This window comes from Grus americana, chromosome 2 (genome assembly GCF_028858705.1).
Source record: "Grus americana isolate bGruAme1 chromosome 2, bGruAme1.mat, whole genome shotgun sequence".
In the NCBI taxonomy this organism is placed as follows: Eukaryota; Metazoa; Chordata; class Aves; order Gruiformes; family Gruidae; genus Grus; species Grus americana.
Window position 1 is genome coordinate 76,536,220 of NC_072853.1, and position 27,973 is coordinate 76,564,192.

Genomic DNA, 27,973 nt, shown 5'->3' on the forward strand with positions numbered 1-27,973 from the left:
GAAGCAGAGAGTAAGTGATGAAGTGAGTTTGGGGGTTCTGCAATCTGTCCATCATCTCCAGAGCATCTGAAGTATAACAGAAAGGAAAATGGTGTTCCTTATCCTGAAAACTGTTTAATTTGTTAGTGGTATATTCTGACTAGGTAAGGAATGAAGCTAGGTTACTACAAGCACCTTCATTTAGCACGCTGTCAAATATCCTACTAGGTATTTGGTGGTCCTGTTGACAACACTGATGATGCTGAAGTTTGTAGCACACATAAAGGATAGCTAAGATACAGCTTTTTTCAATAGCGTTACAATGATTGTAGGTTTTGGCTGTTGTGATGAAACAATGTGAACATTTTTTCTTTAACTTCCAGGCCTTGTAACAGATTATCGGGTAAGTATAGCATCAATGTAATAATTAATACTATTACTTGTATACATTGATATTTCAAGGACTTTTATTTTCTATTACTATCATAAACCTCAAAACCTTATGTTTCTTAGCTTGCTAAATTTTTAACATTCCTCAAGCTGAAACTTTAAACTCTATTTTTTAAAAAAAAAAGTTTAAAAGCAGAAATCATCTTGCATGCATAATATCTCAAGATTTAGGCAGTAGAAAGACATGTTCTAAAGATATCTTTTCCTTACAATAGTGAATAATACATTTTTTTTAAACGCACTTGTGTTTTAACCTTTAACCAATAGAAACCCTGTTGTTTTGAAATGGAAAATGGGCCTGACATTGCAGATGCTAGCCCCACAACTGTAAGCAAGCCAGTGTACATGAGCTTCTAAGATACTTATTTTTCCAAAGCCTCCAAAGAGAATTCAGGATGGACAAAGAAAATTTTATTTGCCCTGTGACCCTTCCATTCTGACACCAATTTCCTTTTCCAATTTTCCTTTGAAAATGTTACATCAGGGCATTAACCAGAAATAGACATTTCTATTATCATTTGACCCACCTCTAGCAACTGTCTGTAGGATGTGGCAATGTGGTACGCTTCAAAATCACTGCAGAATGCACTATTTCTGCAGTATCACTGCAACGATGACTTCTAACATGGATGTCCTCCCCTCTTCCTGGCTTGCAGCACTGGCAAATCCCCCTGGGAAGGAGGTTCCGCTCCCTGAAGCTCTGGTTCGTGCTGAGGATGTATGGAGTCACGGGACTACAGGAGCACATCCGCAAGGTGACTAGAATGTCCTTTCTTGGGTAACCTGTGGTGGGATGGCAAGGGAAAATGACCTTCCTACGTATCTACTCTCCATGACTTCTGTACACAATAGAGAGCACAGACAACAGGTTTTGGGCAGCTGGGTTCAATATGGGTACTGCTTGTTTGCCCCACATAGTATCACAATTTCATGTCATGGCAGGATCAAAACTGTCATCTGTTTTGTGTTAATCCTTAGAGAAGACAAGTCTAGGAATTTGGAATTTCTGCAATGTGGGACCATAGTTCCCTCTGAAATTAAGCCAGAGCACTTTAATGGTTTTATTGGGGGGAAACATGTTATTCATGACTTCTTTTTTTTATTAAGGTGCATGCATTGATAGCAAGTTTAGATTATGATTAAGGTCATTGGGCTGCATTTATGATACAGTAACTTATTTGGCATGTCTACCTCTGCTGTTTCTTTGTTTGCTGTTTAAAATCCACCTTTTTTTAAAAAAAAAAAAAAAGGATGTGTACAATTTACAGTTTAACATTGTTATGAAGAAGTACTAAGTTTATTGTTGATGTAAAAAGAAGGGGGTTTTTATCACTAAAAACCACACCTGGTGCCAGTCTAAATTATATATTATATATATACTTCCTCTGTAGCAGTAAAGTCAAATTCAAGCATACCTTTCATCTTTATGAAGTTTAGGGAAACTGCTAGTGAGGGGAGATCCATGACTTGGCTTTAAATATTTACAAAAATATCCATTAGCTAAGAGTCTGGTCTAGTATACCAAACTCTCTGCAGACACACATTCCTTTCTGTTGTGGTACTAAACAGATTAATTCCTAAGAAAGGCTTTTTCCGCTGTTGTAAAATTGCTGCATGAGTAAGTCTCTTTCGATTTGAAAAGGTTCTGGGATGGAGGGTACCCGCTTTACTTCTCATTTTTATCACACTATAATTTTCAACTGACTATACAGATATCTGAATGGGATTTTTATCCTTAATGAGGCTTTCAGAAATAAATTTAGACAACAGTGGCAATCCTGACATTTTGCCATCCTTGTGGCAATCTGACACATACCCTTCTGATGAAAAATTGAAACAAGGTTTGTTATCACTTTACTAGGATATCATTTCACTTTCTAGTGGGTTTCTCTCAGGTTAGACTTCTGGAGACTGCCATTATTTTAATATGATGCCAAGTTTTTAAGTAGGGCTAAATCTCTCACTGGGAAAATAGAGGGTTGGAAACCCCATATTAATGACATGACCTTTTATCAGGCTGATTTCCACAGGTCAGTATATACATTCAACAAGTTCTCTCTTTCTCTGTCTCCCAGACATTTCCTTGACTGTCCAGCCAAAAAGTGTTTGTCTTGCTATAATCATACCTGAAGACCATTTTTTTATACTTTCTGCGATTACACAGTTCAGGAAGGCTAAGCAAATCAATCTTTTCTTAAAGATACTGACTCCAAAGTAAAACTCCGTTATGTTCCCTTATTTGTAAAGGTAATTCAGACAGCTAGATTTCCAAGGGCTTGTTGAATTGAGTGTGTATGTTTAAGGTTTCATTAAGTACTAAACTGTTCCCTGGTATACAGAGAAAAATAAGTTATGACCTTATGTTTGCAACTTTGAAAGGGCAAGAGGGGTAATTAAGTGCAGAATCTGGGTCACTGTATACATCTGTCAAACTGGAACCATTAAGTTAGTCTCTCCTCACCGTTCCCCCCCCAGATGAGTGATGATTAAATTCAGTGTGTTCCAAAGCAGCTTTAAAAAAAAGTAAATTCTATCTCCAGCAGTTCTCTGTTGAACTTACATTTCAAGAAATAATTGCATTTCATTTGCTCCCTCCTCTAGCAGTATTTAAGATATCTCTTGCGAGTTTACAGGCTGTTCTATCAGTAGCCGCAAAATAACATTTCTAAATGCGTTTCATATCTTGCCCATTTTCCTCTCTTCTCAGGAATTATCCTTGGTTCTGGATTTATTGTGATGACTTTTCTTTTCATAGTGTAGTAATGAAGCATGTAAACCAGCCCGACACTGGTTTATATTTTCAAACCTGTAGGCAAGTTTCCAAACAAAAAGTGATTTGGAACTCAACTCCACTTGTCAGCTTCACTTTAACATGGCTTGTCCCAGTGCTTGGCCTTGAAAAGTTGCTTTCTTTTAAACATGTCATAGCATCTTGCAAAGAACAGCTTTTATATTCCCATTGCTGGCAAAGGCAGTCCTTGAAGGGAATAGCTGGTACTGTGTCTTGTGCACTTGGGACTTCCAGCTGTATTTGAAGTTGCTAGAAGTATTTCTGAAGCTGCATTTATTACAGTGGATCGTAGAGTGGACGTAAGTGGAATGAGAAGAGACATAGCGACAGCGGCAGAAGCAGGTATTGCAGCCTTCAAGGGGAGAGCAGGGTGGCTGGAGCTGGGGAAGTGGGAAGAAGTGCTTGCTGTTGTGTTATTAAGGGGTTGCCCCAGGGAAAGGGCCAGGCACACAGAAGAGCAGAGGTTTGAAACAGCCCCTTGGGCTGGAACCTGGGGAAGGAGATGCCTGCATTTGGGATGCAGCATGCAGTCCTACACCATGTAGTTTTCATACGTCAACATATCTGTGTGTAGGGCATGTCATTCCTGTTCATGCTATACAACAGCAGCTAAGGCATGCCTGTTCAGATGCAGGGCTGGGCTTTTTGGGGAGATTTGGGACCTAGGACTTCAATTCCTTTCTGAGTTTATGCAAATCCCGATATAGATGCTGTGATCACCTAGGAAAAAAAAAAAAAAAAGACACTTTAGGTCCTAAGTCATAGAAAACTGTAGGAAGATTTATCCAGGGTTTATAGACTTCTGGTTAGGCTTCGTTTGTGCAGCCAGGTGTTACTTACAAAGTGATTCGAAATTTTCAACAGTGATCAGCTTCTGACATAACATAGAGGGGAAAACCACTGCTTAAGAAGCCACGCTATTTGCTGTGTGATTAGCAAGCTTCTATATGGAAGACCAAAGATATCTTCAACTATCTCTTCAAAAACTTTTCTTTTTTTTTCTGGATGTAAACTGCCACAAAACTATTTGTCTCTTTTTCTTTCTTTTTTTCTTTATTCTTTTTTTTTTCTCTTTTATTACTATATTTTAAGAAAAAGATGTTTGTTATGTTTGCAGCCTTAAGGTCTGCATCAAAATGACTAGATAACCACTGCAACCTGGCATTTCCCTGGACTGAGGAAGGCATTTAGGAACTAAAATATTCCTGGGAGATGAGAATGTGTGACTTGGATTTAGATACAGTAACTTCTTTTGTTTTCCAAACCTTCCAGTTATACACTTCTTTCCCAAACAACATATAATATTAACCTATTGCAAAGTATAGGTTTTAAAGCAGTGGTAAAGGGGAGGACAATCGTGTCTCTAGGATGTGGGGAGAGAAAAACACAACTTTTGGAGGTAAGTCTCAAAGCCACAGAGGACATGTACAAAGAGGGCAAAACCAACAACAATAACAGTCTTCTGGACTGATTCCAAACACTCAGAGTCAGTATAAATGTGAAACCCAAATGACCCACTTCTAAATGGCCCATTTGCAAACTGCCTGACCCTATATTACTCCTCTGTCGGTTTAAGTCCTCACAAAGAGCTCAGAAGTAACTTGAGAAATTTAGCAGTTATTGTTTTTGTATGTGATCCCCACAAATATTCGGCCTCAGATCAATCCTCCATAGGACCAGAAGAAATCCTTCCTTCACTGAGGATAATGAATTCCATTAAAAATTTACAGCAGAGACCAAGAAACTGGAACTGTACAGAACAGCAATGCCAGAGATAGTATTTCAACTGGGGAGTGCCACAGTCCAAGTGGCTGTTGAGAAGACGCTTTTGACAGCATTTTCCTTCAGAGTGTAGTGGGTTGTGAGCTAAGGCATGCAGAAAGGTGAAATATATAGGAGGAAATGTATGAAGTGATCAAAGCTAGGCAGGTATGTTTATTTGCATATACATATTAATGTACTCTGATGCTTCAGAAAAGCTCCCTTCAATCAAAAACTATTTTAGTTCTTGAAGGCTTTGCCCCCCCCCCAAAAAGTACAGTTTAAATGCAGGAGTATTTATATTTATATTTATACTTATACTTTATATTTATTTATACCTATATTCGCACATATACATACACAAATACAGATTTTTTTTAAAATAGGGACCACATCTTAATGCCTCACAAGTTGTTGTGGCTTAACCCAGCAGGCAGCTAAAACAACCACACAGCCATTCGCTCACTCCCCATCCTCAGTGGGATGGGGGAGAGAATTGAAAAAGCAGCTCGAACCCCTTCATAGGCTGCCAATATCTCTTTTCAGTTGGAGTGTAGCGGGCCTCAGATCCTCTGTATCCCTGACTCCAAAACCCCAGGGGTCGACCTCGAGTCTCCCCTGGTGCTTTCTGCCAGAGACTCCAGGTAGGGCCGTTCTCCCCGGCTGCAGTGTACAGCACATTTCTTACATCTGGCCCTGCCCAGACTGGCCCAAGGGCTACTGTGCGAACTATTTCCTGTTTAATTTATTCAAAAGCTTGTTGTTGCTCAGGGCCCCATTTGAAATCATTCTTTTTCTGGGTCACCTGATAGAGAGGGCTTACAATGAGACTGTAGTTTGGAACATGCATCCTCCAGAAACCCACAACGCCTAAGAAAGCTTCCGTTTCCTTTTTTGTTAGTCAGTGGAGACATAGCTGTTATTTTGTTGATCACATCCATTGAGATCTGACGACAGCCATCTTGCCATTTTAGTCCTAAAAACTGGATCTCCTGCACAGGTCCCTTGACCTTGCTTTGTTTTATAGCAGAACTGGCTTTCAGAAGGACCTGGACTATTTTCTTCCCTTTCTCAGAGACTTCTGCTGCTGTGTTGCTCCATACGATGATGCCGTCAATGATGTACTGCAGGTGCTCCAGAGCTTCACCCCATTCCAGTGCAGTCTGGATCAGCCCATGGCAAATGATGGGGCTGTGTTTCCACCCCTGGGGCAGTTGATTCCAGGTGTAGTGGACGCACCTCCAAGTGAAAGCAAACTGTGGCCTGCACTCTGCTGCCAAAGGGATCGAAAAAAATGTATTTGCCATATGAATTGTGGCGTACCGCTTGGCTGCCTTTGACTCCAGTTCATATTGAAGTTCTAGCATGTCCAGCATGGCAGCACTCAGTGGCAGCGTGACTTCATTCAGGCCATGATAGTCTACTGTGAGCCTCCACTCTCCATCGAACTTCCGCACTGGCCATAAGGGACTGTTAAAGGGTGAGTGGGTTCTGTTGATCACTCCCTGGCTCTCCAGTCAATGAATCAGCTTATGGATGGGAACCAGGGAGTCTCGGTGCGATATTGCCATTAGTGCGGTGTTGTGGTAGCAATCAGCACCTGTTGTTCTTCGACCCTCAGCAACCCCACAACAGAAGGGTCCTCTGACAGACCAGGCAAGGTAGATAGCTGGTTAATTTCCTCCAAGGCAGCTATGCCAAAAGCCCACCGGTACCCTTTTGGGTCCTTGACATACCCTCTCCTGAGACAGTCTATGCCAAGGATGCACAGAACCTCTGGGCCAGTCACAACGGGGTGCTTTTCCCAGTCATTCCCAGTTAAGCTCACAATGAGCTGTTGGGATCTGCCTGTCACTCCAGAAATACAGATGGGTTCTGCCCCCTCATGCCTTGATGGCATTAGGGTACACTGTGTGCCGGTGTCCACTGGGGCCTTGTACTCCTCTGGGTCTGATGTGCCAGGCCATCAGATCCATAGAGCCCAATAAAGCTGGTTTTCCCTCTCCTCCACCTGGCTGGAGGCAGGGCCCTTCTAGTCCTGCTCATTGTATTTGTTACTCACTTCTTGTGTATAGTGGCAACTGATGCCGGCATGGGTTGGTTGTCATGTTCAGCTGCAGTGTCTGTCACAGGGGTTGGAGAAGCTGCAGTGCCTGTGTGTTTTCCTTTTTTGCCACCTGAGGGTGCTGCCTACTGTCGAGCAGTGTTTGGTAGATGCTGGCCAGGGCCCAGCACAGTGCAGTAAGTTGTACCTCTTTGGAATAGCCACAGCATTTTCCTGTCAAATATTCTATCACTTTATCAGGGTCCTGTAGTTGTTTGGGAGTGAAGTTCCAAACCATGGGAGGTGAGAAGTTCTCTCTAGATACCTGCCCATACTCTCCCACCTGCCATGCCACCCATGACTATCCAGCCTTGGAGCAGATCTCTGGGTGGTATTCTTAAATAGTTCTTTAACCTTAAACAAGACCTGAAACACATTCAGGAGACATAGCAATAGGAACATGGTGGTTTGAACATCACAACTATATTCAAAATTCTCAAAAGCTATTGTAACTGGCCTGGAGGAGAAGGGGAAGGTGAAGGAGCGAGGGAAAGGGTCCCCCCTTGTCTGCCGCATAGATTGGCTCTCTGAGGAGAAAAGGTAAAGAGTGTAATTATTAAGTTTCCATGAGATGGCTCCTGATGTATGGAGATGATAGCAATGCCGAGTACAAACAACAGATTAGTCTCACAAACAGTAATTTTATCATACTGTAACCCAGTGTTACACAGTACCACAAAACAGTAACCTTGATCCATCTTGCAGAGATGATAAACAGCACCGTAGGGAATATATACAGCAAGCTAGGCAAACAGAGAACAAATAATACAACATTGTGACCAGCAACTATTAAACTAAAATAATGGATGCTTATAACAAATTTGTTTTAACATGCTCTGGTCAGATTTGTTGTTATCTCAAACCCTTCATGCCCCACATTGAGTGCCAAAAGGACTGTCATGTTTAACCCGGCCGGCAGCTAAAACAACCACACAGCCGTTTGTTTGCTCACTACCCCAGCCCAGTGGGATGAGGGCGAGAATTGAAAAAAAGTAAAACTCCTCATGGGTTGAGATAAAAACAGTTTAATAGGACAGAAAAGGAAAATAATGATAATGATGATAATAATAATGATAAAAGATATAGAAAACAAGTGATGCACAGCACAATTGTTCACCAGCCACTGACTGATGCCCAGCTAGTTCCTGAGCCATGGCGCCCCCCCAGCCAACTCTCCCCAGTTTATATACTGAGCATGATGTCATACGGTATGGAATATCCCTTTGGCCAGTTTGGGTCAGCTGTCCTGGCCGTGTCCCCTCCCAGCTTCTTGGGCACCCCCAGCCCCTTGGGCACCCCCAGCCCCTTCGTTGGCAGGGCAGTGTAAGAAGCTGAGAAGTCCTTGACTGCTCAGCAACAACGAAAACATCAGTGTGTTATCAACATTATTCTCATCCTAAATCCTAAATACAGCACGACACCAGCTACTAGGAAGAAAATCAGCTCCATCCCAGCTGAAACCAGGACACAAGTTTACTGCTCCCATTAGTGATTATGTAAGACATTTCCCTTAATCTTGAATAACCAAATGAATTAGATTCTTTTCTTTTTTCTCTTCTCACTGCAGAAAAGCAATGGTTATTTACCTGAGATAGATAGTGATACATAAAAATTCCTTGCAAGCTTCTTTTCTTCAATCTGCTACATTTCACTGTGAAGAGAAGGACTGGTATTCCATTCCTATGTACCAAGAATTTTCAGTCCACTAATGCAGTCCATGTGATTCTGCTTTAGGAACCCACATGATCAAAGGGTTGTCAAAACAATATTGCTAGAAACAGTATGTCAGTTGGTTTGTGTACATCCACTTTTTTTTGTGAAATTATATAACAGCATTAAATAAAATCATTTTAAAGGTTAAATAATATTTGAACATCAACTTAATGGTGCTAGGGACACAGCATGACACAAATGTCAAAATCAAAAGCATTTGGAGGGTTAAAATATCCATAGGTCAGGCTTGGTATGTACACATTCAGCAGAAAACTGAGAACAGCCGGTCACTTTTTACCTCTCCTTCTTTCCTATCCTTAGTTTCAGTGCCTGTGGTTCTCCAAACAGGACTTTGTTTTCACAGTTTACCTGCCTGTCTTGAAAAGTTAAAGCACTAAGGCCACGTGCGCCGTCCTGTGAATTATTGCCATGCTCTGTACCCAGAGTGTGGGTACAGCTCTGGGACTCACAGAGGCCGGTGTCATATCTAAAAGCCATACGGTTTTAGAGTTTGAACTTTCAGACTTAACACTGTTTAACTTTATTTGGTTTAATTATGTTTGGTTGCCACCATTTTTGTAAAAGCAATTCAGGATAATAGGTTCAAAGGTGCAGGGATTTGAGTAATTGCGTTAAGCAAAGCTACACAGGTGAAACCTCAGTCAAATCGCCACGTTCTCGCCTTCCAGGTCAGTAAAATCTAAAACACTTGGTGCCCCCCAGTGGCTTTACAAATTATTGCGCCTTGTTAAGACGCTATGGATAAAAGTACTTGCATCCAAACATGAATACAAAATACTTCTAGAACTTTGATTTGTGTTTTACTGAATATTCTCTATTTTCTCTTGATTTTATTTCTTTCAAATTCCTGAAAAATCCTTTACTGCAAAGAGCGAGACACACAAAAATAGACATAAATAGACATAAATGCCATGTACAGCATGGGTCCAGAGTTTTCTTGTACAAACTACTTGCAGTAAGCCAAATCTTAAATGTTTGTTTTCTTCAATTCCTACCCAGGTAAATGAATTTAGTTGGTGATCACATTCAGCTGAACAGTTGTGAAATTCTCATCTCATTGAACGTGATTTTTTTTTAATGGCTTTGATTTCCAAGGCCTAGTACATGCAGTGTGAAATTTTGCGGAGCTGTGTAAAAGACATCAGTTTGGTTAAGGCTATAGAACATGAAGATAGGAGGAGACAGTAAAAGATCATTATAACACGTGCGCATATTTCACATATGTTTTCCATGCACTTATGCATACAAGTACCCGTACATATACACATACTTCTGGTCAATTTTCATAGCTGTAAACTCATGCTGTTTATATTAGCAGAACATTCAAATGCCTTGGAGAGGATTGGGCATTTTATTGGTCTCATTCCTGACTCAAAGAGCTTTCGTTCTAATTTTAGCGGGAGACGATAAATGGATGTAACAAACAGCAGAGAGGAAGTGGTAACAACAGTAAGATTGGCTGGTTGCATAAGGTACTAGAATGCCCAATATGAAGGTTTTGAATCAATGCTTTGATTCAATATAAACAATGTTTTTCTATTTTAAGAAATAAACAAACATCAGAAAGCTATGATTAAGATTGCAAAATGTGTTTTCTTTTTTTTTTTTTTTTCCTTCTCTTTTCTGTAATTTCTGTTTTGCCTTGTTCTTGCCCTTTTGGAAAAAGTTCCTGTGAGATGAAACATTCCACATCTAACCCTGGCCCACAGTGAAATGTTTCATTCTTGTTTGATATCTGTCCTTGAACTTACAAAAAGGCAAAGTGCAAAGGAAGGAAAAGGCATGGAGTTAGCTGTTTATTTTTATAAAAATATTTGTAATCATAAATACAGAAAAGCTAAGGAACTTTTAAACATCATTTTAGATGCTGATAATTTTTGGTGCAGACTGGCTACTGCATGAAGACAAACTGTAATTCTAATAGCTGGTTGCTGCTGTCATTTTTTTCTTGGCGGGGGGGGGGGGCAATGAGCACTAAACTGGTGATAGCCAGTGCGAGGGGGACTGGATAAGGTACTGCAGGTACCTGATGAGCATATGGGTTCTTTTTTTCCAAGTGCTTTTGAATTCATTTTCTGTTTGGGAGAAAGCAAAATGCGATATGAGTATGCAAGCATCACTGACTGATGTTAAAACGACTACCCAGCTGGTTGTTAGTATGCCTGTTGGTATTTTTCCTATTTGTTTGATTTTGGAAGAGCACTGGTTTCCTATGCTTCAAAATAATTGCTCTGGCTTGGTGTCCAATATCCCTCTTTTTCCCCCAGTAACTTTTAAACAGGTTGGCTGAGGTTTGCTATCCATTTTCTTGATTATACTGCCATCACCCTTCTTTTCAAGTGAACCTGAGCACCCAGGTCAGAAGAGTGAGCAAGTTCTGCCCTTCTTCATAGCTGTTCTCCTATTAAGTGAACTCTTCTAAAAAATGTATCTTTCCAGGTTTTTTTGCGCTGGAATTGTGATCATTTTCTCTCTATACATCTATGCATCCCCCCCTTTCCCCACAATTAGTTTTAGACTCTTTAGCCATTCTCAACCAAAACTGAGAGTGGTAGAAATCCTAAAGAAAAATTATTACAATTATTTACTGTTAATCTGGTATCATGACAGTTATAAAACTGTGCTGAAATGTTTCATTAAGAAACAGAGCAGTACTGCCTAAGATGATAGACTGAGCGGCTAATATAGCAATGGCTCAATATGGTCTCTGAAAGTCATCAATGGGATGTGAGTTAACATAAACAGATGGCGATATGTGAATATTATCACATATCAGAAGAAGGAACTGAGAAAAAAAGATTAGGGATAGAAACAATTTAGTGCATCTTTTCTCTTGATGAATCAAATTTTTACAACATAGATAATATCCTTCTCTTCTCAGCACGTCAGGCTGTCGCATCAATTTGAACATTTAGTCCTTCAGGATGAAAGATTTGAGATCTGCGCTGAGGTTGTCTTGGGACTAGTCTGTTTTCGGCTGAAGGTAAGGCAGCTAAGACCTCCTATTTCTTCTGTCATGTTTTATAGCAATATAATAACCTGCAATAGAATATAGTCTTTGTAGTTAATATATTTAATTATTTTTTTAAGTTTGTGTAGATTAAAGCAGATTAAAGAAAGACACTTAGGACAATTTTTTTAAAACTTAATCAAATGCGTAAGAGAAATTCGAGCATACTAGGGTTTGGAAATATATAGTCAGTGTAAACAAATGGTCTTAGTCTACCCAGTCATACACAATTACTGTTATAGTCTATGTTTGATGGGCTTTGATGAAGATGAGTGTGTTAATATATTTTCCTAGACATTTATATATGATGTGTTTGTGTGCATGTGTGTGTATTAGATGTTTCTTGTCAATTTAAATTTATATGTGTGTATATTTATTATATAATTATATATATATTTATCTATATACTCTCATGGATGAAGATTAGAATAGTAAACTTTTTTGGTTGTTTTCTTTAAATAATACATTTTCATTTATAAAATCCTATAGTCAGACTGGGCAAATTGGAGCAAGAACAGGTTGGACAGGAGGCCAGCTTCCCAACTGCCCTTGGCCCTGGCCTCCTTTTTTTTGCTGAACATGACTCTTTTGTCCCTCTTGGCCTTTCATTCCCCACAATCTCTGTAAGAAGTGCCAAGTTCACTGACACAGAGACCTTGCCCGACAGAAATTAGAAAACTCACTCTGCACTCAGGGCATAAGAGCTGCAGTAGTTGGGAGGGTTCTCTTGTTTAATCAGACATTGCAAGGGGATCAATGTCTTGTTTTAGGTAAAGAACTCATTTAACAGAGGAGCTTGCAGCTAAAGCCTCTGTAAAGGGCTGGATTGTAACACCAAGCAATAATAATAACAGCACTGGTGCTTTCTAGTTCACATGATACCTAAATCAGCTTTTAGCTTGTCTGAAGGCTCACAAACACATCCTGGCTCCTCCTGGGTAGTGTGATATTACTACTTTTCACAAATTCTTTTCTGAGTCACTCAGTTGCCCCAGTAACCTGAGTTTGATGCAATTGGCTGAAGGAGCTAACAAATCTTTAACAATAAGGTAATGGTGAATTCCTTTAGAATAGGAAAATGGGGGGTTTTAAATTTATTTTGTTTAAAATAAAAGAAAAATATTGGTCTGTTGCTATCTATTCTATCTAACCAGATAGATTACAGAATGTGGAGTTTTTCCAGCAAATGGAAACATGAATATATTTTTTTCCCTAACAAGAACTTTTAAAAGATTTTGAGGAATAGGTGCTGTGGCTTTTATTGTGGCTTTTATTGCTCAATAACACAATGTTGGGTGTAGTCTGCTCTCTCACATAGAACAAGCAAACGCTAGTTGTGCAGATCCAGAGACAGCTGTGAGTCAGTGCTCTACATTTACTTTAAAAGAACAGTCCTGGTGAAATAGAGCATAGCAACACTGGAATTGTCACTTTTGATCAGATCAGTGGTTCATCTACATCTGATCTCCTGTCCCTGATGCTCCAGAGGAAGAAATCAGATCTACAGGGAAAGACAATTTTACAATAGGATGTAAATAGTGGACACCTAGCTAAGAAACTTTTGGACAAACTGTACAATAAAGGTGTGATTCTGCTGAAAACCAATGTTGAAATAGCAGTGTGTTCGTTCCTTGCCTTCCCTGTCCAAAAAAAGAAAACAAAACTAACGAGCTTTTAAAGGAAGAGAGTTTCATACTTATTTTTGCAGCTTTATTTGCTTTTTAAATCACTCTTTCAAAAATCTTCCTGCGATTTCTGTAATTTGTATTAAAAGGCATCTTAGAAGTAGGATACTTGTAACTTTTATGTAGTTACAGTAGGACTAAGGGACAGGGAGCTTGAACTGTAATGCTGCACAGCTGTAAAAGTATGAAATATTCTTCCTTCCTTTGTTCTTGTGAAATCCCCCCTTTTTTTTTTTTTGCTTAGCTATAACTTTTAATTTTTTGCCTTTCACACTGTTCAGCAGATGGACTAATAATCTATGACTTTCATATTAAAGGTATTTCATCAAATGTATCATGCCAAAGGGTTAATTTTTGGCGTTTTTGTCATGTCTGCAGATGAATACAAGTCAAGCTAGTTATTTCTCCAAGGGGGTGAGAATACTGTCTTATTGAAGCTGACAGAGTCAATCAGAGCTGGCTGCTGGCTTCTCAAAGCTCTGGGAGAGGATTAGTCACTACTAACTTCAATTTGACGTGACACCCGAGTGTCACAGCAGCCCCTAGGTGCAGCTGTGAGAGCAGAACGGAAGAAAGATACATAAATCTTTCTCCTCCCTCCCATCACCCCTGCCAAGGGCATTAATTTAACATCATATAACCACTCGTATTGCCCAAAAGTTAGTGCTGTGCATTTCATATTAGAGTCAAGGATCATCATTTTAATGAAGGATTACCTTTGATAAGAAAGCAGTATAACGTTGTCACCAGTGATTGACCCATAGTGGGTGCAATGGACTTGCAAAACACCAAAGCTTGTCCTTTTCTTAGGAGCGTTCAAGTTGCATAAATATCTCCTAGAAGACTAAGGCTAAGCCATGAATTTCAGGCTCTCATCCGAATTCCCTAACAACTTGTGCTAAGTCAGAACAAGGTTTTGACTTGGTTTCAGTTCTAATATGATCCAAAAAACATGAGAATAATACATTTATCCTCAGCACCAATGGGAAAGAGTGTCTGCCTTATGCTTTGTTTTTATGTGGAAAAGGCTAAGCAGGCAAGTCACAACTGCGCAGATTTGAGAGAACATGTTTTCTGGTAGGGATGATTTCAAGAAGACCTATGCCACTACAGCAACAAAACTGCTGCTGAACAGATGGATTTGTCCATTTGTGACTCTTCTACCCCAGTCAGTGTTCAGTAAGGGAACGCTGCGGTAAAAGTGCTGATGCTTTTAGCATGTCTTGCAATTCTGTGTTACCAGCAGCGTAATAGAAAGAGTAAAGGCTGTACAATAGCTAAGATACTTCCCCAAAGAATACAATTATAGCACTCAAGATCAACATGATATATCCTAAGCTATTACTGCAAACTGCCCAGCAAAGCTGAAGCCATCTCTCGGCCTGCTGATATAAAAGTTAGACAGACGGGTTCCTTTAATTTGGGTAACAAAGACTGTCAAAGATATGCAGCTAGCACCTCATCCTGTGTTGCTAAATCCCAAGATTTTGGGATCCCATCTTTCATCATTTCCATTTAAAGCGAGTTACTACTGTGTTTTGAAAATCTGATGACATCTTTTGTTTACTTCTCAAATGCTGAGACACGAACTAGGAAAACCATTGACTCAACATTAGCTGAACCTGCAAAAGAACCAGTACTCCTCCATGCAGTCCTATTTTTTTGAGATTTGATATTAAGAGCATACAGCTGCTCTAAGGGAAATCCTCACATTCGCTGTTTGAGCACAAGGAGAATGAAGTACACTCGAAGGAGATAAAATTCAATACTGCATGCATGTAGAGTCCCTCTGACCTTCTGCAAGATATTTAACATTTATATCTTTGTTTCCCAGAATGCAGAACACTGGTTACTTCCAGTGGGAGGGTCAGTTTACCACATTTCTAAAATCCCCCCAAAAAACCCACTCTGTAGGATTCTTCCTACAGAACTTGAGACAAATGCTTTTTTAGGGTTTCTACTGATAGTATGAAACTCACTTATACCAGGGATAAATTACCGTAGCTATTTCTTAAGGGTAAGATTTCCATCTTCATATTCAAAAGACTCTCTCACAGCAGCCATGCTTAAGTGAAGACTGGAAGGTTTGTTTTACAAATGTTAGGATAGCTCATTGCAAAACTTCCTCCCACATTTGTTTGATTAGATATAAGAAAAATATAATGAAATGGATGCAATAATGAATGCTTTTATATGAAGCTACATAGCTCACAACCTTAGGACACAGAAACACAGTCAACTATCACAAATGCCCCGTGCAAACACTGTTTCTAAACCCCAGTTAATCCATAAATCTCTTTGTGGCTGAAAAATGATCTCTTGCGCTGTCATCTTTTTATAATTCTTTGATGGCAAAGCACTGAGAGATGAGAAAGTGGCTGCGTGTTACTGGTGGGCTTGGCTGCTTGATGGGATTTACGTATTCCAAACTTGCTTCTGAAATTCATCACCATATTCATTGAATTCCAATGATTTCAGGGCTCAAATGAACTAAATAAGGCACTTCTTAAAAGCATAAATGAGGCCAAGAAGATTCATCTGGTCCCGTGCCACCTGCGAGAGAAGTTTGTGCTACGTTTTGCTATTTGTTCCCGCACAGTGGAATCCACCCACATCGAGTTTGCCTGGCAGCACATCTCACAGCTGGCAACTGATCTTCTGAAAACATGGGAGCAAAACCACCACCAGCAGTAACAGCAGTGAAGTAGCAGTGAGGAGGAGGTAATTAACTGGCTTTCTCTGTGTTGCCAAGTTTTATTTTAGGGGCAGGTGGGAAAGTCGAATTATGAAGGAAAAAAATACAAAACCTGTTGTTATATAGCCCAGCTGCAGCAGCAAAATCCTTTCCAGCAAGTTGTGTTGTAACCTTAGTCATTCCTTCTCTGTACTGTAGTTTCACCCTGCCATGGCACATAGCCATGGCGGCTCGAGCTGTCATTACTTACCAGTTTGTAATCAAGAGTATTTATTGAACCAAGCAATGGAAATGGAAGGGTTAGAGTGCTCTCTCCGTTGCCCCCCTTAACCTCTAGCACTCCTTTCTTCACAGATGAATCTGTGAGGTGTTATAACCACTTAATTTAATATTACTATGACTTCAGAAAGAGTTCAAGTTGGGGGAAGTTCAGTAACCTGGTTATAACACTGCTTAGGTCCTATTTAAACAGGCATACACGTGTTGTCATGATTTGGGGCAGTATCATGTCATGACAATCTCATTGCAGTAATTTGGACTTTTAAGACTTCCTTCATTACGTAGCCAGATCAGGGGGGAGTGAGCATTAAATGAACGCTAACCATCCTCATGGCAGGTTCTATATTTTTTTCTAAAGGGTTTGCTTGTAAAACAGCTGTTTTGCCAAATCTCAGTAAATAAGTTATGCTCGCTATTTGCTTTCACTTTGATCATTCATTATGGGGCCTCTTAAATGCTCCTTCTTAAGAATTTTTTCAAAAGCCATGTGCTACCTGGTACTCTATATTTTTAACCAAGTTATTATAAGCAGAGATTACTTGAAAATAATCTGTAAGCTATGTTCTGTGAAATAGAGTTGTGATTTCTTTTTATGGCTACCATTCTGCTTACTTCATTGTGTAATAAATCTTTGACAAAATGTGCTAAGAAATGTGATGGCAAAAATGTTACTCTTTGTTTCTCAAATTAGCTAACAAACAAGCTAACAAATTACAATAAAAATAGAAATTAAGAGAACTAACCCCCAAAATCTGCTGTGGTGCCCCCATCAGTGGTTTTCTGCCATTAACAGTGATGCATGGAATATGAAAATGTTGGAAAACAATTAACCTTCAGAGGAAGTCAAGTAATGTATACTTGACATAAACCATTGGTATGTCATCCCGTCAAAGGCAGGTACAGCAAAGAAGCAAAATGAAAGTCAGAAACAATACCTGACTTTAAAAGTATTTCTGACATTTTGAAGACATAAATTCTATTTAGGTCTTTCTATGTAAATTAGAACAAAATAAATAGCTACTCCAAAAGAATCTGTAAGATTAATTTCTACATTTGCATTTGTTTTAATCTTTTCCTTTTACTGCTCATATTAACTTCTAAAGCATCTTGAACAACTTGCACAATTATTCAGCTTTCTTCCTCCATCCCTTGCAAGTACACTTCCTACATTTGGGAAGTTGCAAGTAGACCACAAGACCCGCACCGGGACAGTTAATTTGGCACACAGTCTGCTCCTACCCACTGCCTTTCCAGAAGGGATTAAAGAAGCTGACTATGGACCAGGTGGATTTTTCTGGTGATTTCTAATCACCTCACTTCTGCGATGCAAACTGGGGAAGGATCAGTATTTATGTGTGCGCAAGTGGTACGTAAAAGATGCACGCGAATCTTGACACTTGGGAAAAACTGACCAAGCTCTGCATTTCCAGCAGGTCAAGCTATGTGACTAGGGGAGGCAATGACATACCGCCCCTCTGTAAGGCTAGCCAGAGGCTGTGTTATCCACCCAGATGGAAAAGCTGATTACTATTTCCTTAAGGAGTTGATTGCACAGATAACAGATGAAGCAAGGGATGACAAATTAATCTGGCAAAAACAACTAATATTCAAGCAGGTGACTGAGCCATTCCTCAAGACACTACTCTCAACTACAGTATCAGAAATGTTGATAGCATCATTCTCTTTAGCAGAACCAATATGAAATTAGGTTTTTTTGTAGTAGCACAATGCAATAGACTGGTAGACTGAGGAGAGCGGAAAATCCTGGTAGTTGTTTCCTTTCCCTGTTATTAGTTTTTTTAAAACAATGTTAATCAGTTCTCATGACTTGGAAAACAATGTTCATCCATAGCAAATATGGTCCACACTGACACAATTTTACAGCTTTTACATTATGAAAACACTAGAATCTAGGAGCCAGAGAAGAATTACACCTTCTCTATGAGACAGACCAGTATTTTCTATGTGAAATTTATAAGCAGGTCTGTCCAGGAAAAAAAAAAAAAAAAAAGAGATCAGATTCTGATCAAAGCTATCATAGAGTAAATCCAGGATAATTCCACTGAAATGAAATGGAGTTGTTTTGGGCGTATATGACTATAATTGAAATTAAAATCTGACTAATAAGTATTGGAAAAGAAATGCCTAAGGTAAGGCAACACTAGGCTGAACATAAGAGGATTTTGGTGGAAATCCTCTCCATGGAAACCAGAGCAGAGGTGGATGATGCACGCCTGTGTGAGCCTCAAACTGCTGTAGAACAGGGACACGGACAGGATGCACGTCCAGACCCAGGAGAGACGAAATGTTCCCAACAGCCCAGAATTAGACTTGGGTCCCTCTAGACATTTGTGGGAAAATGGTGCCAAAACTGACATTCAGTTAAACATTTTTCAGCATATAGGGTTTTAGAAGATGCTGTTGTCCAGATACTAAAACTCCTTTTGGCAAAGAATTTAGGATAAGGGTTAATTTAAAATATTACAAATGCAGTAAAAATTACTTTTTGTTTTTAAAGAAGTGACATAAGTAAATCTTCTAATAAACAGCAGTGACAAGACCCATGGAATTACATTTCCGCATGGCCAGCCCAATATAGAAATCTGAAGTTCACAGTTCTACATTTGTGAAATTCTGGGATGATTTGAATATGTAATTGGTGAAGGCCTTCTTAGTATTCACTCTCATACTGTCTTTTCCCCATGTGATAATTGCTTCATAGAGTATTAATGTTAGGTGATCTGAAAATGAAATCTGGGCTATGTAATCAACTCAAGAACAAAAGTGTTGAAAAGAACATTTTTGAAAGAAGAATACAACTGCTGTTTCTGTTCTGTAGCTTTGCAACATATCTGTAAGTGAGAAATAACTGTATTTATGGATAGTTACTATGTGAACCTGGATTTAATGTGCCTTGTGTGCAAAAGCTAATACAGTCTGTGCCGATTAATATTGTTCGATGTTAAAAATAATTACAAAATCTCAGAATTGTACTTCAGTAGAATATCCACATCTCAAGGGAGACAGTGCAGCTACTAGAGAAGGAGGGGAAAAAGTAACTTTTCAGTAATCATACATATTTTTTTTAAACTAGTAGAGTGCTAGTACAATACTTACATTCTTAATAATAATAACAGATTACAAATATATTTTATTACTGATGGTGAAATATTGAAAAGATAGGTATTTATGAAAGTATTGGTAATATATTATACTCTGAACTGCATTATAATTATTCATTTTCTAATTTTATCTTGCCTTTACATACAAGATTCTGTTCATGGTCGCTGTTTTGTTGTTGTTGTTGTTGTTGCTGTTGTCTCCTGTAAGGATACCATATTTGATGAGTAGTACTCACATTGCAGTTGCCTTACAACAGCAGTCTAAACCTTGAAACGTGTAAACTTGAATTGCTCAAAACCAGGAGCAAATGAGAAACAAAACTGAGAACTCTGAAGACCAGGGTGGTGGGGGCAGATTAAATAATAATATCTACGTAGTGTATGTAAAGTCTGTATGACCTAAATGGAAAAATAATCAGATGTTTTGTCCTTTTTTATTATAATCTGTGAGCTGTCGAGTTCCCTTAAAATCTGTATCCAAAGCCTATTAAACAGACATGTAGGTTTTAAGTGGCAGCGTTAATAAACGGAAACAAAACTACGACTATGGTCCATCGTTGCTAATAACCAAGCTTTTCCCATTTTATTCATGCCAGATGCTCTGTAAGGGGTCCAGCTTACCCACTCAGGTTGTGTCAGTGCCCCGCTTTTCACCACCGGTGACTTTTTCTCAATGTGTCCTTTGAACAAATTACTTTGCTAATGAGAGTTTCTACGGGAAGTTTCCTCCTCAGCAACACGACTCTGAAAAATGCCCGGCCATAACCAGGGTCGATGCCAACCCTTCCGTAAAGTTCCTGCAGCTGCCACCGGAGCCAGCTGCCCCGCTTCGGCTTTGGTTTGCCATCACGGGCTCCTTCACTCCCTGTCCCCGCGCAGCCTGAGGGAAAAATCAGGCAGGCACGCCTTGGAGGGAGAAATTTGATGGCAGCAGCGTTACAAACTATGAATGTTAGCCCAATTTGGTCTTAGATGATAGCTTGCATAGTCGCGTAGACAGTTTAATATGCTGTCTGCACTAATGGTATAACAAGCTTGATGTATAACAAAAACCTGACAGTAACTGTAAGAAATGTTTCTCATGGGAAATTAAATGTTCACCCACACACAAGTGACTATGTTAATACCAGAGGTGTAACTGCAGCACAGTGCACTAATTTGCATCTACGCTGGTGCGCTAATTTGAACGTGGGTTGGTGCGATCCAGGTAGGGACTCCACGACCAGATTCAGTTCATCGGGTAAATCCACTCCGGGCCACCATCTTTTGCCCTGCAAGGAATGACGCTATTCATCTCGTCCCTCTGCGGAGAGGCCGTCCGCAGAGCTGCCCTCCCAAAACAGCCCGTTCGGCAGCTGCTGTTTCCGAGGATGTCAGACAGCGCTGGCTTCTGACCCCGCCACAGCGGCCGTGCCGGCCTCGCGGCCTGTGCCGCAGCGGGAGAGGGCAACGGGCGGCCGTGGAGGTCGGGCGCTGCGTGCGCAGAGGGCGCGGGCGCCCATCGCTGCCACCCGGACCCCCACCGAGGGCGGCAGCTGCACTGCGCGACTCTGGTGCTGGTGTCGGTGACCGACAGCACACGCAAATCGGCCGTAACTGGCCCGCGCAGCCCCTCAGCCTCAGCGTTCCCCGGGCGAGCCGGGGCCTGCGTTTGGGCACATCTCCCGGGGGGTGTGCTGGTGGGAGGTGGCCGCCCTGCCGCTCCGGGCAGCCATCGAGTGCGACAGGTGCGGAAATGGCAGGGCACGCCTCCTCTGCCTCGCAGCAACAGGCCATCTCCGTGTTCACATCTGCTGCTGCTATCGAAAACGGCCCGGAGAGGCGACAGACATAATAAAAATTCCAAACTCCCTGGCCTCTTCCTTCTCCGCTGCTCTAACGTTCAGCTGAAGAACCAAACCTTCATCACACAAGTTTTTCCGAAGCGCGTGCAGGCACGCCAGAGATCAGGAACCCTTCTGGGCAAGCAACGGTAACGGAAAACGCCGCACGCTCATTGCCAGCCCGGGGGCGAGGGCCCGGGGCCGCCATGGGGGGTCACCGCCTCCGTCGCCGACACCGCTCGGCCTGCGGGACGCAACGTACCACGCCGCGCGCTGCGGCCGGGGCGGGGCCGGCCCGCCTCCCGAGGCGCGGATCCCGCGTCCATTGGAGGGCGTACGTCTCACTCAGCCAATAGGGAGCAGGAATGCCCGCGTGCGGGCTTCGCCCGCCCGCCCTCTCGTTCTCCATCGCTCCCAGAGCTCCGGTAAACCCGAGCGGATGACGTCGACGCACCGAAACTTCCCCACTTCCACTCGGCCCTCCCTTCCGATCTCTGATTGGCTGCGCCTCCCAGGGCGCTGTTATCCGATTGGTGGGCGGGAGCGGGCGGGGCCTAGGGCAGAGCGGGCGCGGGATCGACTGAGGCGGCTGGAGCGGCCGTGGCTGGTGGGTGTGTGCGCGGTGAGGAGGGAGAAGCAAGGGGGGGGGGGGGGAGTTGCGTGGCTGCTGCGGCCGCGCTGCGGGACACCCTCTGCGCCCCACTCCCGCGCGAGTGCCTCGCTCTCCTCGCCCCACCCCTCTCTCCCCCGTCCTCCGCTGCAGGGGCCTGGCCGTTGGAGGCGGTTGGCGACCGCTGGCGTCCCCCTCCCCTCAGGGATGAGGCCCTCGCTGCGCTCGCGCGGCTGAACCCTCACGGGCGGCCCCCCCGAACCCAGCTGATTCCGAGGTGGGGGGGTTCATTCGTCCTGGTATGGAGGGACTAAGGCCGCTGGGGAAGCCTCGGGGCTCTAGTCTCGGCTTCCCCTCCCCCGGTGTGGTGAGGGGGGTTGATCTGCTTGAAGCTGTCCCTGGGAGGGCTCCTGAGCTGAGAGGCCCTGTCCTGGCTTCTTGCCGGCTGGACGGTACCGGCTAGTGTGTGCTCTGCAGCCGCGGAGAGGTGTAAGCCTTGCCCGCGCACCTAGCGTGCTTCTTTTCTGGTTTACTTGCCTGGAGGCAAGTAAGCTTTCCCCATGTTTTTGAATGAGATATATATACATATCATACATATATATATGTATGATAGGACAAGGGGCAGTGGCCTTGAGGGTAGATTTAGATTAGATATTAGGAAGAAATTCTTTACTGTGAGGGTGGTGAGGCACTGGAACAGGTTGCCCAGAGAGGTTGTGGCTGCCCCCTCCCTGGAAGTGTTCAAGGCCAGGTCGGATGGGGCTTTGGGCAACGTGGTCTAGTGGAGGGTGTCCCTGCCTGTGGCAGGGGGGTTGGAACTAGATGGTCTTTAAGGTCCTTTCCAACCCAAACCATTCTATGATTCTATGATACATTCAGGTATGAATGTAATGACATCCACCACACGGCTTGTCAGGTAGTTACTTACCCATCTGTTTGCTGATGTTGAACACTTGCATGTCAGAAATTCATTATTGTCGATGCTTTGATAAACCCCCAACTTTAGACACTTACATTAAAGTATGATGCCCACAACATCTAGGAAGAGTTTTGGCTGTTGAAGAAGGACCGACTGTCCACGTACGCATTTGGCTATCTCTTGGGGAAAAATAGTAAGACTATGAGGACAGCTAATAGGTATTAGAATAGGGAGAGAATATGATATTAGAAAATACTTCAGAAGAAAAATCAAACTGAAATTGTAAATTGGGTACCACTGTTCACTTATTATGACCTTCCCTCAGTGCTGTGAAGATGACTACTAAATCTTTAGGAAGTGGTGGCAAACTTGAGATTTTACATGGTGAATGATGTAAATCTATGGAGATATTTCATGGGAGCAAATGCCTGCCACTAAACTTTTTCTGAACTTAGCTTTTATGTTTCATAAGATGTTTTTGATTCAACAGTTACAAAAAAGTTATGTGCACAGCGACAGTCAATTATTATGTTGTTTAGTGGTTGTTTAGAGAAATTAAATAAAAGGCTGCACCCCTCCATCTCCTATTCACCTGTCGCTCAGCTGCAGATGGATTATGGTGGGGATTTGCACCTCATTTGGTAGGTGTAAGTTAGATTTCTCACAGTGCAAAAGTTGATAGTAATTTTTCAGAGGAAATCTTATTTTTGTGTTGTTTTTTTTTTCATTGGCTGCCATGTAAAGGCACTGAATTTGCAGGTAAAAGATGTTTTGACTTTTCTAAACAGCTCTACAAAGTTGGGCTGAAGTAAAAAAAAAATCCACACCAAAGCAATTTATCTCCTTACTGTTCATGATGTGTGTAACCCCTCCTGCCATAATCATATTATGCTCTTTGTTGTCTTACACCAATGCAAGACTTTTTGAAAGTAAATAGAGAGGACCTCCCACACCCTGTATTCCTTCAGGTCTGTCTCCCCCGTCTTGTGTGTACATTACACCTGTACATTGATCGGCACTCATACATAGTCTGTAGCTGATTCAGAAGAAGATTGCAAGTTGACTCGTACTCTCTTGGAAGGGGTGCAGAATATATGGACCTCCACTTTAACAATTTTTAGTTTAAGTATTCTCTGGCTGGAACATCATGGTACATATCGATTTTTTTAAAAAAAAAGAGAAATTAGAATTTGATGTATTTTGGTTATGTCATATATTAGATGTATGTCCCCTATGGACAAATAAGAAGATTGGTATTACTGTGTGTTAGGAGTTTTCTGCAGACCCTGTTGAGGCTGTGGTGGATTCCTCTAATTTTGCTTGTGCCTGTGTCTCTTCTGAAATCATGAATTCTTGACATTATCAGAAATACTTCTGCACATGATACATTGCAGAGAAAGACTTATTTGAAAATGGAATAGAATAGAATATTGCAGTTGGATCTATAGCAATCATCTAGTCCAACTGAAAAAACATCATAAACGTGAGCATATCTTTTCAAGCTTGGCAAAATGCTCCTTCCTAGCCAAATGTCATCTTTCCTATTTCTTTAACTAAAAAATGGCTGAAGGAATTTAAATTCTGCTTTCTAAACCTGAGAAACAAGGATCGCTTTAAACACACAAGATCTTTGTTTCTCTAAAATGTAAAATGGGGAGATTTTAGTATGTTCTAAATAGAATAAATACTTTTGAACATTTGCTATGGATCTGTAAATATTTTCATAATCTGAAAGTTTACTAAATTCAGGCTTATTCATTCCACTTTTACCTCCCCTCACAGACTTTGCATATAGTTTTATTAATTAGCTTCATTGTTTCATTTTTATTACCATCACTGTAATAAATGTCATCATTCTGACAGTGATGTATAATCTGTCCATCTCTGCACAGTGCCGTATTCTGTCAAATAAGAGTGAAAGCAGTGGTTATTTCATTTAACAAGGCCAATTTTTGTTTGGCCATCTGTTACTGTTCTTTGCAGTCTACTTACCTCCCCAGGAGACCTCTGGTTAGAAGCAAAGTCTCTCTTATTTATTTTTTTTTCCTTCTTGTTTTCTTTCTTTCAACAAGGAAGAAAAGAGAACCTCAATCTAAATGCCTTTATACCACAAAGCTGGTTGCTTTTTGGAAATGGTAAAGTGGCTAAGTGGCTTGCAAGTTCTACGGTACTATTTATCTCAATAAAAATAATGTATGTTTTCATGTATCTGTATTTAGAAAAGGGGGAAAGCAGACAAAGCAAATAGCTGAGAAATGCATTTTATAACAGCAGGTATTTTATGTTTGTTTCAGTGTCAGTGATGGAAACCCCCACGCACAGCACCGTGCACCTGAGTGACTGGCAGAAAAGTTACTTTGCTATTACCTCTGGCACCTGCACACCCGGACAGAAGGCAGATGAATACCGTGCCAAAATCCTTCGTATTCAGTATGCATGGGCAAACTCTGAGATCTCTCAGGTCTGTGCTGCCAACCTGTTTAAAAAATACGCAGAGAAATACTCTGCAATTATTGACTCTGACAACATAGAGACTGGCTTGAATAACTATGCTGAAAACATTTTGACTTTGGCAAAGTGTCAGCAAAATGACAGTGACAAGTGGCAATCTGCCTTGACAACAGATAATGTATTTGAATTAAAGTGTGTGCAAGAGAGGATGCAGGCTGGCAAAAATGTCCAGAGCTCTCAGATGGCACCAGCAGATGCCTGTGTACTAGCTGATAAAGGGGTCAGTGCCTCTGCCACTCCAGGTCTTCCTAAACTCAGTATCTGCAGCAGTGCCGGAGAGACTGAGCTCTGTGTTGGCTCAGCAAAACATGCAAGTCGGGGACCAGATCTCATTGAGCATCCCTCATCTTCAAAGTCTCTTCAATGCAGTGTGCCTCCTGTGACCAAAACTTCAGATACGCTTCCTGCTTCTTCAGCCTCTTTAAACGAACAGGTTCATACAGGTTTCCAGGCAACTCCACTATTTGGAAGTAAAGAAGCGACAAGCAGTAGTTCTCTGCAAATGTCGAGTAACTGTCGTGATGGACAAAATTTGTCTCTTTCCAATCAATCAGCTATACCTGCATGGTCCACAAGTTCTGGAAAAAGAAAAGCGTTTTATGGTCTGGCTGATGAAGGCAGCACGGTGATTCCTAGTCTTGCTCCGTGCCAGGCTTCCATTAGTACAGAAACCAGTAGTTTTTCAGGGAATAAAAACAGAAATGAAGAGAGCGGTGTACCTGGTTTTAGAACTGCAAAGGAACAGCTGTGGGTGGATCAGCAAAAGAAATATCAAAACCTACCCCAGCGCGCACCAGTCTCGTCATATGGAGGCGTAAAAAAATCACTGGGTGCAGGCAGATCTCGGGGTCCATTTGGCAAGTTTGTTCCTCCAGTTCCAAAGCAAGATGGAAATGAAAACGGAGGAGCACAGTGTAAACCTCATGCAGGAGGACCGACAGATCCATTGCTGCCTGTGGATGAACGACTGAAAAATATAGAACCAAAAATGGTTGAACTCATTATGCATGAGATCATGGACCATGGGCCTCCCGTCAACTGGGATGACATTGCCGGAGTTGAATTTGCTAAAGCTACCATAAAAGAAATAGTAGTCTGGCCTATGCTGAGGCCAGACATCTTCACTGGGTTACGTGGTCCTCCTAAAGGAATTCTTCTCTTTGGTCCCCCCGGGACTGGCAAGACTCTTATAGGCAAGTGCATTGCATGCCAGTCTGGAGCGACTTTTTTTAGCATCAGTGCCTCCTCTCTGACTTCCAAGTGGGTAGGTGAGGGAGAAAAGATGGTCCGTGCACTGTTCGCTGTGGCACGATGTCAACAGCCAGCAGTGATTTTCATCGATGAAATCGATTCTCTGTTGTCTCAGCGTGGAGATGGGGAGCACGAGTCATCGAGAAGAATAAAAACTGAATTTCTGGTCCAGTTAGATGGGGCAACAACCTCCTCTGAAGATCGTATTCTAGTGGTTGGAGCAACAAATCGACCCCAAGAAATTGATGAAGCTGCCCGGAGGAGACTAGTGAAGAGACTGTACATTCCTCTTCCAGAAGCCTCAGCTAGGAGACAGATTGTTACCCGTCTAATGTCAAAGGAGCACTGCTCTCTAAATGAAGAGGAAATTGAGCTCATAGTTAAGAAATCAAATGGATTTTCTGGGGCAGACATGACACAGCTCTGTCGAGAAGCTTCTCTGGGCCCTATCCGCAGTCTTCAGTCCATGGACATTGCAACCATCATGCCAGACCAAGTACGGCCTATCGCATTTCTGGACTTTGAGAGTGCCTTCAGAACTGTGCGGCCCAGCGTCTCCTCGAAGGACCTAGAGCTGTATGAAACCTGGAACCAGACATTTGGCTGCGGTAGATAATTGCATCATAACTGTTTCACTGAAACATTTCTTTAGCGCTGTCGCATATTAAACCCATGATAATTTAGGGTGTCTGCAGTTCTTTTTGTTTCTGTCTTTGAAATAAATCATCTTATGTTATGCATGCGGATGTCTAGGCCCTGGCCTGAGGTTTAGCCAGCTGAAAAGACTGTGAGAAGCTGCTGGTCATGATACGAGAAATGGCTGAACACAAGTAACAGAGTGAGTAGCTGACAAAAATTACAGATGGCTGCTGAGAAAGATGGACGAATTTCACTGATGTTTAAGGGGAAGACGGTCAAACCTCACATATAATTGAAGGGAGTATTGGGGCCCACTGTGCTGTATCAGTAACGCCACGCTACGCTGAGGGGACCCAGGTCATGTCATCCAAAATACCAATTTTGGGTAGGGATGTAGCAAAACTGGGACTGATGGGGAAAAGTAGTTAGGGGCGCATTGTTTGGGAAGAGACAGGAGCAGAGGAAGGAAGGAGTCAGGGTGGATGTGGGAAGATGAGGAGGGTGGATAAAAGGGAAGGGTCTCATGTAAGTAGTGCTCTTGTCTGACAGCCCTGTGCCACATCACAGCTTCTTATTAAATCCTTTTTCTGACAATTTTCTGCTTGACCGT

The 27,973-nt window shown here is 41.8% G+C and overlaps 2 protein-coding genes across 5 annotated transcripts in view; both read left to right on the top strand.

The window, feature by feature from the left end:
- DDC (dopa decarboxylase) overlaps window positions 1–20,131 on the top strand; it is an 81,315-nt gene extending 61,184 nt beyond the window's left edge. For both annotated transcript variants that reach the window (XM_054817997.1, XM_054817995.1), the window contains 4 exons: window positions 363–382; window positions 1,086–1,184; window positions 11,701–11,802; window positions 15,993–20,131. In XM_054817997.1, coding sequence (XP_054673972.1) covers window positions 363–382; window positions 1,086–1,184; window positions 11,701–11,802; window positions 15,993–16,208 — 437 coding nt within the window. In that variant the 3' untranslated portion in view covers window positions 16,209–20,131. The remainder of the gene's footprint in view (window positions 1–362; window positions 383–1,085; window positions 1,185–11,700; window positions 11,803–15,992) is intronic.
- A 1,878-nt stretch (window positions 20,132–22,009) lies between these two features.
- FIGNL1 (fidgetin like 1) lies at window positions 22,010–27,779 on the top strand. 3 transcript variants are annotated; one of them, XM_054816409.1, is made up of 2 exons: window positions 22,010–22,040; window positions 25,257–27,779. In XM_054816409.1, exon 2 carries the CDS (start codon window positions 25,265–25,267, stop codon window positions 27,338–27,340), a length of 2,076 nt encoding a protein of 691 aa, XP_054672384.1. In that variant the 5' UTR covers window positions 22,010–22,040; window positions 25,257–25,264; the 3' UTR covers window positions 27,341–27,779. The 3 variants fall into 3 exon arrangements, with proteins under 3 accessions (XP_054672384.1, XP_054672385.1, XP_054672386.1); XM_054816410.1 differs by having other exon boundaries at window positions 22,012–22,055; XM_054816411.1 differs by lacking the exon at window positions 22,010–22,040 and adding an exon at window positions 22,838–22,959.
- The last annotated feature ends 194 nt before the right edge of the window (window positions 27,780–27,973 follow it).